We start from the raw sequence: 12426 nt of genomic DNA on the forward strand, positions 1-12426 counted from the left end.
GACAGATCTACCACTATCAACAGCAGCAGGACAACCATCGGTTTTAACACCTGAATCCTTATCAGTCATGTTTGAGTTTACATTGGCTGCCACTACGACATGAGCACCATCAGATTGCTGTACACCTCTCACATCACGAGCATCAGGGTCAGCACCAGCATCAACAAGTTCATCCCCAACTGCAGCTTCTAGTCTCTCACATAGTTCAGCTTTAGTCCCCTTAGTGTTAAGACCCCGCCTCTCCAGCTCAGCCTTCAACTCACTGGACTTCAGTTTATGCATTCTCAGTTCTTAGATGGCACTCACTGCGTTTCATTGAGTAGTCTCGTGGCAGGTGCACTCACTGCAGTCGGATGAGCAGTCTCGTGGTAGATGCACTCACTGCAGTCGGGTGAGCAGTCTCGTGGTAGATGCACTCCAGTTGCAGTCGGATGAGCAGTCTTGTAGCAGACAGTCAAAACTGTTAGTTCCGGCATGTCTCCGTCCCAAAACAGGTGTAGTCAAACACAGGTCACAGGACCTTGTATTCATCTTGTCTATAGATCCGTTTCTGCAACACGTCAGAACAATCGTCACATATAGCAGCAGTGAGCTCTTCCCTAACACAACAACTGAGCCACACTCGATCTGACGATTAGACCCTGACATGACCCATACTCGTTCGTCCTTGACACATTTCGACTGCAAGTAGCACATACTAGGCACATACTATCATAAGACTGAAAACGACCAGTTCAATCAGTTAAACTTACTGACTGTGTGCACCTCATGCCGGACTAACTGGGGGGCTGATTCCCTCTGACACACGGTCGAAACAGTCTCTTCATATTATTCCTGCAGAAACAAAGTTATCAGTTTGGTACTCAAACACGGACAAACCTGAAACACCTTTGGCTTGGCTATTCACAGCCTTAAACAAAATAACATTCTCAAAATACTTTCTAGTTTCTAGGCCTTATCGCGGACCTTTAGTTCTACATACATGAAATGCGGCAAACAAATACAAATCCAGCGCAGAGTTCAAGTGCTGATATCAGACAGAGATCACGGTAAATCTGCTAGTTTCATATCACCATCAACAACGGGCATTTATCTGATTCAATCCACATAGAGTTATGCAAGATTTCACTTCCTAAACTCACTCATTAGCGCCAGGGAAATCAAACCATCCTCAGAAACAATCCTGAACAAGAATGTCGGCCGCACAAAACGGGCGTGGCAGGAACACGACAGTGCCCACCACTATCATACCGAAACTGCTGACACGTCACAATGTTTTAGGTTCTTAGATTCGAAAACGTGAAACACAAAACGCAGAATTATTTGTTTCGGAAAACGTTGTACAAAATATTGTTCATAGCATTCAAAGAAAACCGTGGAAATATTCATCAGAATGGTATTCGAGTATTTAAAGTACCTGCCACATTCGAGTACTTGTAAATACCCACGCGTAATCACACTCGGTCAATATAGATGTCGCGACGATCGAACGCCAAACTGCTGCTATAGCGTGACTATCGGCGCTTAACTAATATAGATGTCGCGACGATCGAACGCTAAACCGCTGCTATAGCGTGACTGCCGGCGCTAGACTGCTGCTATAGCTAGAGGGCAACTACAACAACATCGAATTCCGCTTCATCACGATGCAGCAGAACGTTTCTCAAAGTTTTAGCAACATTTATTGTATTGCAGCACAACCGTACACACATAGAAATTCACGATTACGATTCGCCCTTCGGCGATTTAGGCAACTTGGGCAGTTGATATCTTATCCATTGGAACACATTGATGTGAAAATACGAGTACTGTTCGTAGATACATGACGCTCGTAGCGAACTTACCTGTGTGTTTACGGGTAAGATGTGAGTGCGACAGCTTGTGACCAGTTTGACTAGAAACAATGAGCAACGATTGTAACTGATAATACGCGTCTCCAAGCTATACATACAGACGTAACTGGCTTAGAAAAGAGCTTATACAAAAACAAATGCATTCAACTCCATGCATAGCATCTACATAACGGTCGAAGACGTCACAGCCCTAACAAAACAAACAAGCGAAGTGAGTGACCTTTTAGTAATTAAAGCTCTAAGTGGTCCGAGTGTATATTGCACTGCATGATGTCCCTGGGGATCTTTGATCTCATTTGTCACTGGCTCCACGAGTATCTATGGCTATCAGAAAATGAACGAGAGACTCATTCAGTGTGACTTTATCGCACTTTGACGTGATATGTGTCCATTCACTTTCTACTGATATGAAGTTCGCCATTTGGTGAACTGCATTTGTGACGCACGTCACATTATCGCACATCCACAGCTTGTATATGATCGGTGCTCCATTTAGCTTCCACAAACATCACATACATATCCTTGTCAAACGCCAACACTATTCATTTACACATTGCTACTTGCCTCTCGGCTCTTACCTCACACGCGCGCCTGTGAGATCTCCAAAAGTATCTCAAAGCACCAGCTTAACTCTCATCACTCTTTATCCTCCAAAACACTAGCTGGAGAGTCATGCTCGTCCTTCAGACTTCCCTCATCGTCTGTGTCATCAGCGAACTGAATATCATCACCGACCTCCGTCCTATCGGTCACCTCCTCCGCCACTTCTGTGAGCTCCGTGAGCTCAGCATCAGTAGCAGCACCCTCTGTAGCTACTTCTGTCACCTGGGTAGCCTCGGTGGTACCCAGCTCACTCATTTCCCCCAGTTCCAGCTCCTCTGTGGGTGTGACGTCAAAGTCGTACGCGCACAAGCTCAGCTGCAGCGGATCCATCCCAAAGATGGATCCGGGCGCCAGTGACGCGTTGGCCATGTGGTAGTCGTAGTAGTCCAGCTCCAGCTCCTGGTCTGCCGTGCTCAGAGCTGCGGTCGACGCGGAGCTGAGCGCTGAGCTGACTGCTGAGCTCAGCGCCGTGCTCAGCGCTGACTCCGACACGGTGGGTTTCAGCGTGTCGGCTGACTCTGACCGCACCAGCAGACGGCGTCGGTTTTCACGGTCCTTCCAGCGTTTTGACGCTGGTTTGGTGTGAGGTCGGTACTTCTCAGTCGACTCGGGCGAATCCTCCGCTTCAGACCTCTTCTCTAGCGCCTGCGAGCGACACCTGGTCGACTTCAGACAGCTGAGAGGAATCGCCTCTGGCCTCTTATCCCCCGCGAGGCGGCTGACTCGCGCCGCCAGGCGCCGTCTCTCGGTGGCAGGAGAGCTGGGAAGGGAACACCCCGCCGAGGCGGTGCTCGAGCGATGCCAGTCCGCCGCCAGCAGACGGTCACAGCTCGAGGTGCGAAGAGGCGGTCGTTTTCTCCTCGGACCGCGGCGTAGGCGCAGAATCACCGTCGACTCGGCTATGGAGGTGACTGAGGTGTGGAGAGACACCCAGCCGGCGCCGCCGCTGCCGACGCCGCCACCGCCGTCGGCATCGTCAGCACTGCTGAACAGCGACTCGCAGCTGAAAACGGAGACAGGTTGTTAGCTTTGGTCAACGTAAGTGTGGTGTGAGGTTCACGTTGTAAGGGCACTTTACTTGTGGAGAGGATGCAACTGGCCTGATCGTGATTGTGAAATAGTACACAATATTAATTTGCAAGCGGATCATCTGCTCCCGAATATCGCCTAATGTGTTTGATATCTGCTTGAGGCGGTAAATGTCCAATGCACGTAAGATTTCCAATAGCCTAATAGCACCCAAAGTGAATGCGTATGATGTAATTGGTTGACATCAGCCGTTTTCACGACAGGTGAATTCACCTAATTTGGCCAAATCTACACCAAATATATTTTACAATAAATATCATCGTATCATTAATTTATTATAATGTCTGATAATTTGAAAAATTGGGTATATAAGCATCTGTGCAACCCAAGCTGATAACTTTTAAGAAACGCTGAACCTAATTTGGCCAAATCTGCACCTAATCTACACCAAATGTGTACCAGATGGCGGTCGTGAAAACGGTTATTGCCGATTCTCTCATGTGTGCTCACACCGTCCCCAGCTCCCTCCCCTCCGCAGCGCTCTATCTGACCTATGTGACCTGGCAACTCGCCGGGCCTGCCAGGCGTGGTAGAAGGCCGCCCCCAGCAGTACCACCAGTATCACGGTCAGGAGGGCGATGGAGAGGACCCCGACAGTGGGGAGGCCGGGCCGCTCCGATCCGGCCATCGCCAGCTGGACGCCGCCACTCCGGTTAGACGCTGCGGGAGAGGGAGGCGCCAGTGAGGAAATGCGGCATTAACAGCACGCTGGTAAGTTATATAGACGTGATGGCCGTTGCATCCGCATTCCATCAGCGGCAAGTTTTCATGCATATGTAGGACTTATCGTTTTGACTTTTGAGGTCGTACTCTTGTGCTCGACGAGGCGTTTGATTGCCTACATGGGCTGAAGCGTCAGCCAAAAAACATCAACAGTGCACTACGGTCTCGTGTCCCTGCAGCAACAGCCGTACAATCGTGAATCAGCGACGAATCATGCCATGCGTGTACTTTTATGTACGGTAAAAAATCGTGAGGTTTGGACTTGGTTCCTACGTATTAAAATCCTGCCGATGTTCTCACCAACAGCCGCCACTGACGCCAGGAATCCTCCAGCCGGATGTGCGGCGCTCGCCGGTCCGCCGATGTATTCCAGCAGCAGGAAGTTCCCGCTGCTGACCACAGGTGGCGGTAGTGTCGCTCCGCGCCCGCCCACCAGCAGCTCCGAGTTGGAGTAGGGTCCGTCTCGCGCATAAAGCCGCTCCGAGCTGGTGTTGAGCAGGAAGTAGGAGAAGTGGAGGGAGAGCACGTTACCCTCGGTCGTCTGAGAAAGGCACAGTTAGTCGGAGGTTAGAACAGTAGACTTGATGAGGCGCTCTGAATAAGGCAACAGGCCATCACTTCCTGGCATTGTGAGGGATGTAGCGTTTACGAATTACGAGAGAATAGAGTCACATATGTGAGATACCTTCTGTTTGTATAGCCGAACAGTTCATTGCGTGCGCTTTAACACATTATATGACCGATTTACCTTAGAGCTCGTGACTGCATCGTTATAGCCAATGTTGTAATCACAGATTGTTACAATCAGCAAGCATGCATTGCGTACCCTCAGCAAACATTTGTTCCCTCTGCCACCATCGCACCCTCTCCATTTCACACCCGCTATGCATCTCCCGCCCGTCCAATCACCCCACTTCCCCATTCATCCGCTCCCTTTGCCCTCACCTCAAACCTCCAGAGGCTGGGGGCCGAGCAGCGGCCTGTCGCTGCCGCCACACTGTAGTTCTGCCCTCTGGAGAGAACCACGTCACATCCGCACCTACAGGTGGGACTGACGTACGCCTTCTGGACTGGAGACAGCGTCACCGGCGGTGTGGGACACGGCGGGAGGGCGCACCGCCGGACCTGGATCCCCTCACCCTGCCGGAGGAGAGAGGGCGGGTTTACGTAAGATTGGCTGAACGTAGAAAGGTAGGTGTGCTAAATGTCGTGTTCGGTGATGTTATTGTTGGTGTTTAATAGCTTCAAATAATAACGGTTAACATCTAAGAGGCAGCAGGATGGATCATTGGTCTGCAGTGACTTATGACCGCATTACCGTAGCGAGTGACGTCATCAGATTAACAACGACGTGTCAGAAATATCCCAACCGATGTGCTACGCTGACATCCCCAATAATGCTCTGTCACGATAACTAAACAAAAAAAGAGATGAGCGAAAAAGTCGCCAGCATCCTGCACTGCGCAGTGCACATCTCTGTCACGGCCGAACTCATAGATCGTTCATTGATTAAAACACCTGGCCTTAAAATTGACTCAGTAAGCCCGTTGACGACTTCTGTTCCCGCCTTGCAGGTGCCGGGAGCTGGGGTTATTTACAGTACCTGGCAGTAGGCTCCGTTGTTGCGGGGCGGAGGAGAGTTGCAGAAGCGATAGCGGACGCTGGAGGCGGCCCCACAGCTGGTCCGACAGGGAGACCACGGAGACCACGGACCAAACCCGCCGTCGGTCCGCACTGGAATGAGATAGGCTAGTCATTAGAGGCCATAATAGACCATGGACCAAACCCGCCGTCTGTCCTCATTGCAACAAGACACGAGGTAAGTGACTAGAGATCTTATAGACCTAAGACCGCGGATCGAACCCGCCGTCCGTCCGCACTGCAACGAGACAGGTTTATCAACTGAGACTACATAGACCACGGACCAAACCCACCGTCGGTCCTCACTGCAACGAAGCGCGAGGTTAGTGACAAGACCACAGACCAAAGTTGCCGTATGTCCGGACTGAAGCGAGACATGCTAGGCACTAGATAGACCGCAGACCACGGACCGAATATGTAGACCACGGACCAAACACGCCATCCGTCTGCACTGCAACGAGACGTGAGACGGTGAGGTGAGTCACATGGGACTACGCTGAGCTTTATGTGTGATGTGATTTAACTAACGTGTCGTAATTCGCCTAAAAACCTGACGCGGGGTGAGAGATGTATTTTCTGTCCTCGCCACGGGGCAATGGTCGATACCCCAATCAGTGACAGAGTTTGTCGATTGTTTAGTCACAAGGGACGCAGGGCACGCTTTGTCTAATAACTACTTGCATTTAGTAACAAGTTATGCAAACAGACTGATAATGAAATGGTGCCTGTGCCTGCATCTCCTTATATCGACTTTATTGTAAAGCAGTGGAAGTCCTGAAAATGGAGCCGCCTGTAAAGTCGTAAACATATCATCCCAGCATGTTGGTAAGCTTATTGGCCCATAATTCACGAGGCATTAAATCTACGACGCCGTATTTTTAAAGGGGCGTTTAATTCGTTTCCAGCGTCCCTGTGAGTCATTACCTTCCAAACTTGCGTGAAATCAATGTAAACCAAAACAGTGTAGATAAAAGGGAGCTGTTGAGCCAGCGAATAATTGCCTATTAATACATACTTTACGGTGCGTTCACTGGAGATTAACCGTGCGTTAATTCGAAGGTAGCCGTGCACCAATTTAAATTGGTGCACGCTCGTGCAGTGATGAATTTCTCGACTGAAGTTTTTCGGAAGGGTCATTGACTTTCTTCTAAAGATTCCCATAAAAGGCCCTTTTAATGTCATGGACTAAGATTAATTTTAATTTAAATTCGCACCGTTAAGCATGTATTAATTACTTTAACACATGGTTTCCGTGCATAAATGGTTTTAACGCACTCGTGGATGGAATGGAGCACTCGTGCGTTAATGCACTCGTTTCACTCGTGCATTAACACACTCGTGCTCCAATCCATCCACGTCGTGCGTTAAAACCATTTACACACGGGAAACCATGTGTTAATATATATTATTCAGCTGTTTTCATTTTAAAAGCACCCCACATAGCGTCTTTGGAAAGTTCATTGGAGCTCAACTCTGAATATACCGCCAAAGTTCCTGTTCTTATAGCTACTTGAGCTTCAATGGAGCAGAGCGTATGTGCCAGCTGAGGCCACTGCTCCCCTTTCAGCTCCCAAAGGCACACAGTTATCCGTCCGTGTGTAACTGGACTTTCCGCTGGCGCGCCGCTCCTCCGGCAGTGATCTGTTCTCGGACGGGGCGGGCGCCCTGCCTTCTCCCCTGTCCGCTGGGGAAAATGAAGCTATTCGTGCGCCGAGGCAGACCCCCGCGAGCCAATCCCGCTTTATTACACCTGCGGTCGCCATGGTAACGAAGAGGGGAGACTGACGGAGGCCGGCGGAATCAGGGGAACAACACGGTGGCCAGTCCAGGTGTCAAAACTCTTCGGCTGCTGTGGCTCTGCTGGGATGGGAAGAGTAGACGGATACACTGCCCTGCCCTTCGAGAGAAATGGCTGAACGTATATTTGACGAAGTAGAATGTCAAGAAAATGCACATTTTACGCATGAATACATAAAATATTGAAGATTAGATAAAGCTCATAACAAATCATTTTCTAGCTTCCGGTGTTTTCGATTCCCCTCTGACTATAATGCAGTGAATGTGCTTGACTGTTGAGAGCAGTTGGGGAAAACGACCTGGGCTCTGCCGGTTTCAACATGTCAGCAAAAACGGCCCTCATGTGCTCCCAACAAAATGCCAGATAAACAAAAAATGACCGTGTTGTGGGCATTATGGTTTGAAAGCCTACCTGGAAAGCCTTTACAAAACGACCTCTGACTATGGTTCTCATGATACGCGCTGACCCGAAATAAATCGTCACTTCTCAGAAACCATTTCATTTGACAGATCAAACAGCTCCCAAAAGTGTCGTAGGCGTGGTGCCCCAGGTGATTGGCCGGCATCTGAGCCCTAATAACAGTTGTAGAACGAATGGCCTGGGCTCTCAGGACGGGCACGGACGGTAGGCCACACGTGACAGGGCCATTTTCGCCAGCGCCCAGCCTGGTATGTGACAGGGTAACACGCACCTCGGCATTGTGTCCGAGCTAGCGTGCGAACCAAGGTGGCAGACGCCAGGTGGGTGGTTCGCTGTGGAAGTTTGGTGGAGAATGGTTGGTTTGTTACGGCCGCAGAGTATTGAAGCGGACACGGACGCGAGTGAGCACAAAGACGGGTTTTTATACAATGCTGCAGTAATGATGTTAGAGTAGCGCGCACCCAAACCGTTTTAAAGCCACCGATTTACGCAATTGCTGGAAACGAATATTAATTTTATAATTGCTATTTTGTCATTTTTGTTACACATAGCTAAACGCAACTTTTGCAAAATAACGTTATTAATAACGCTGCCAAACCAACTCGTCTCCAATGCAGACCAGCACACCAGTGCGCAACTTAATTTGTCGATTCTCCTTCTAGTGCCACAGCCGTCCCAATTGTTTGGCACCTCCGTCCAGAAGTCGCCCCGGTATAGGCCATTGCCCATTCCGTTCCCTGTCCGCCCATTGACCGGCCATTGTCCCCAGTTCCCTGCCGGCCAGTCTGTTGTCGCTGTGCCGTGCGTCGGTTGGTCACTCAGTCCTTTGTGACTGGTTCAATTAGTGCTGTACCGGGGCGGCGGCGACAGATTAGTACTTACCTACCCCCCGGGGGCAGCCGGCACCGCCCGGCCGGCCCCGATGCGACGCGTCGCCAGCCAGCTGGTGGCTGTCGGAGGCGGATGGATGCGACGAGAGGGGATGCATGGTAGTACCCTATCTGTCCCGATCGATCGGAATTGGCCCCGGTGGCCTCTTGTATCCGATGGCTATTGTGAGCTGGGGCTACCGCTGGTCGAGGCGGAAGCTGCCTTTCTCTTCGCATCGCACACGCTTCCGTGTTACATGCGTCCGAGGATCATCTCTGAGCATATACGTTATATGTGAGCTCTTTCCCTGATGACGCCTCACGGCTTCTGGGCTTATGCCGTTGAATCATAGTTGATGGTCCCCAGGGGTCGACGACGATCCCCATAGGTGTTGTTAGCCTTTATGCTCCTCATGGCTTCCCATACATCCTGATAATGTGCGTCCCATGTCGCCCATGATAATTACCTTTGCTCCCACCCATATATAGAATCCCACTTTATCCGTCCAGCGAACCGTGTCGCTCTTGACGAGGAGAGCCAGAGCTGTATAATTAATTTTGCCGTGTGACCGAGCGCACGCGGCGCCTGCTGCACCTCCCTTCGCCGCGTGCGGCACCCACAGTGGCAGGCACGCCTGATTGGCTGACACTTGCGTGCGCTAGCCGTTCGTGCAGAGTTCGAACACCTCACGGTCGAGCGGCCGTGGCGTCTGGCTGGACACCCCGGATCTGACAGTTAGTCTGACAGTTTCCATTGCCCCTGACAGCTGATGACGGGTTTGCTCAGATTTAGCCAATTTTCCAGTGGTGCTGGGGGTGAAGGCCCCACGGATTGCGTGGGGCATTACGTGTGATATGACAGCTGGGTCTGAAGGAATGATGAGCATTGAACCGAAATAACAAAAGCTGATTTTCGGTAATTCCTTTCAACGAAATGTACTCCTAATACAATGGAGATGTAGATAGACCCAGGTGCTGGAAATTGAAGACGAACAGCGACGAAATTACAACAACAAACTTGTACCGGCACTGCCCCCGCATTGTTACAGTTTTTATCAATGCCTCCGTCATCCGTGGTCCTCTCTGTTACCTATCAATAGCCGTGTGTCATGTAACTGTATATTTATAATGAACTGATCTACATTATGTGCATTACATATTTTGATAAGCTTTGTTATCGATCAATGATGCATATTCAATAAGTTTTTTTTTTTCGTTGCTTTAGATGTTTATGCTGAGATTGATAACTATTGGTTAGTTTCAATTGCCGATGTCCTCAGTAGATCTTGCCTACAAACTGGAACAAATAGTCCCGCGAAATTAGCCGATCATCGTCAGGTCATAATGGGCTATTTGTTTCGTCACACGATGCGTGTTTTTGCGAGCGGGTGTCGTCCGGTTGGGCGCCGTGAGTTGTCACGGTCTCGTGAACACCCCACGCTAATGGTCACGGTACGTTTCACTCAGACAGCCGCGGGATAGACAGGCATGGGCGGACACAGAGCTGGACGGACAGATGGGCAGAGGCAGACAACGGCGGCCATGAAAACCGCGATTGTGATCTGATTCACAAAAGCCCGTCATTAAAAGGTGGTTCTGAGGACAAGTGTCAAGATGATTAGGAAGCGAAAGCATCCGGTTGAAAGCTCTGTTGGCCTCTGACACTTTTGATGAGGCAGGTTTATAGGTACCTATTTGATGTTAATGCTAGACACCGTGAAGAGTGTCATGAATTTGAATTTCGAAGTGATATAATATAAAGAAGAACGTGTTACTCACGTATTGGCATCAGCGTGGACAGGCAGACGGTCTTCACGGTGTGCACGGATCCGTTCCAGCCGAATGTGACGTACGAGAAGCAGTACTCCTGGAAGCGCTCGGAGAACATGTCGCAGCGGAAGGACATGGCGCTCGTGTAGTCTGCCACCCTCATCTCGCCGACATAGTGTCGTGTGGTGGGCGGCACGGCCGATTCCACTGCGGCCCGCTCCACTCCCGCCACACGCACCATGCCCGAGACAGCCCCGCACTTGGGACGTCTGTAGTACACCTCGACACCCGACAGACACGGAAACACACTGGCACCGGTCTCTCCTCGAGCGTACAGCTTGAAAGTCCGGTTCCACTCGACTCGTGTCACGTTACTCCAAGCGATTAGCGAGCTGTCTGAAGAGTTAGTCACCAGCTGAAGCTGGAAGAAACCCTGTCTATCCAGACGATCGCACGGTATTCGAATGTCGTGTATCCTCGCGTAGAAGTGTTGCAGAGGAAAACGGTCCGTAACACTGCCTAGAAGAGGTTCGGAGACGGCGACATTTCCCTCCTCCCAACCCCTCCTGGACACTACCAGCTGCGCCGAGACTGACAGCTGACTCTTTGACCTCGCCGCGCACAGTCCCTTGAACTTCCGCACATGGGCCACCACGGAAGTGTGCGTCTCGGCCCGCGAAGGTAGGGTGACGAGTATCGGCGGCCAGCGGACGAACAGCGGCGCACTGAAGGCGAGGAGTCGACCGCTTGTCAGTAGTAGCGCCGAGTATCGTCCACCCAGCTCCACGTAGTCACAGAGGAACGTAGCGGACAGCGGTGGCACCGGTTTGGATGACGGCTTCGGTGGCGGCACCGGCTGCGTGCTGACAATCTCTCCTGAGGCGATGTGCTGTAGAGAGACACTGAGGGCGGCCAGCTGCTCCGCCAGAGGCGTGGTGCTGGCACTGGAACATAAAAAGAAACATGGTGATTAGTGGATGCAGTATTCTTTGTCACCAAAAGGCCATAACTAAACAAGTTTGTGTAGATAATGTTTGATTCAAGTTCAGTGTGGTTGAATCCACATACTATCTATAGTAAGGTCTAAGCAGGCAATACTAGAATAGATACCCGTATTCGGATTTGCACACATATCAATATGCTCCCTGGACGGCTTACGCCACGTCTGCCCAACAATCAAGCCCGTCAATTTAGAGCGTGTCGCGGCTGTGTTGGAGCGGTCGGCACTAACGGAGCTGCAGAATGGGTCCACAGCTACCGGCCGTTGGCCGTCAGCGGTGCAGTTCTCAGATATATACGACCCTGCTGGGTACCCACGAGTCGCACGTCGCACGCGACCCCAAGACCACAGAAAGGATCGATTGAAGACGGTCGCCGAGTACGTTGCACAGACGGCGGGGCTAGTCGATAGCAGTTCGAGGGTTCGATCAATATGATCAATAGCATGCGCACTGCACAGTGAACAGCATGGATGTTGAACGACGAGCCTTCTATTTTGGATTTATATTTATCTTTCATTTTAAATTGTTTTACTGCATCAATAAAAGGTTCCCAAATCTGGGACCATTTTCTCACCCGATTTCCGAGGTCCTCAGTGTCCATTTGATCAGCACAGTGATGTTGCTTTGCAGGGCGGTGGCGGTGCCTCGCTGAAACTCCA

General features: G+C 50.6%; 1 protein-coding gene across 1 annotated transcript; it reads right to left on the reverse strand.

The window, feature by feature from the left end:
* Positions 1-2344: 2344 nt before the first annotated feature.
* On the reverse strand, positions 2345-12235 carry LOC122394028. The gene is made up of 7 exons (XM_043390565.1): positions 12219-12235; positions 10776-11710; positions 5872-6002; positions 5214-5408; positions 4569-4809; positions 4037-4205; positions 2345-3459 (listed from the first exon to the last, which is right to left on the reverse strand). The coding sequence occupies exons 1-7, from the start codon at positions 12233-12235 to the stop codon at positions 2490-2492; spliced, it is 2658 nt and encodes an 885-aa protein (XP_043246500.1). The 3' UTR covers positions 2345-2489.
* Between the last annotated feature and the right edge of the window lie 191 nt (positions 12236-12426).

This window comes from Amphibalanus amphitrite, unplaced genomic scaffold (genome assembly GCF_019059575.1).
Source record: "Amphibalanus amphitrite isolate SeventyFive unplaced genomic scaffold, NRLGWU_Aamphi_draft 000569F_arrow, whole genome shotgun sequence".
Classification (NCBI taxonomy): domain Eukaryota; kingdom Metazoa; phylum Arthropoda; class Thecostraca; order Balanomorpha; family Balanidae; genus Amphibalanus; species Amphibalanus amphitrite.

Bases quoted from the DNA above. Each gene is read 5' to 3' on its own strand.
- LOC122394028 (XM_043390565.1), bottom strand. The intron at 6,003-10,775 runs GTGAGTAACACG...ATCTCATTCCAG, and splicing joins GTCCACGCTGATGCCAATAC to TGCGGACCGACGGCGGGTTT. The intron at 4,206-4,568 runs GTGAGAACATCG...CCTCTCCCGCAG, and splicing joins GGCGTCAGTGGCGGCTGTTG to CGTCTAACCGGAGTGGCGGC.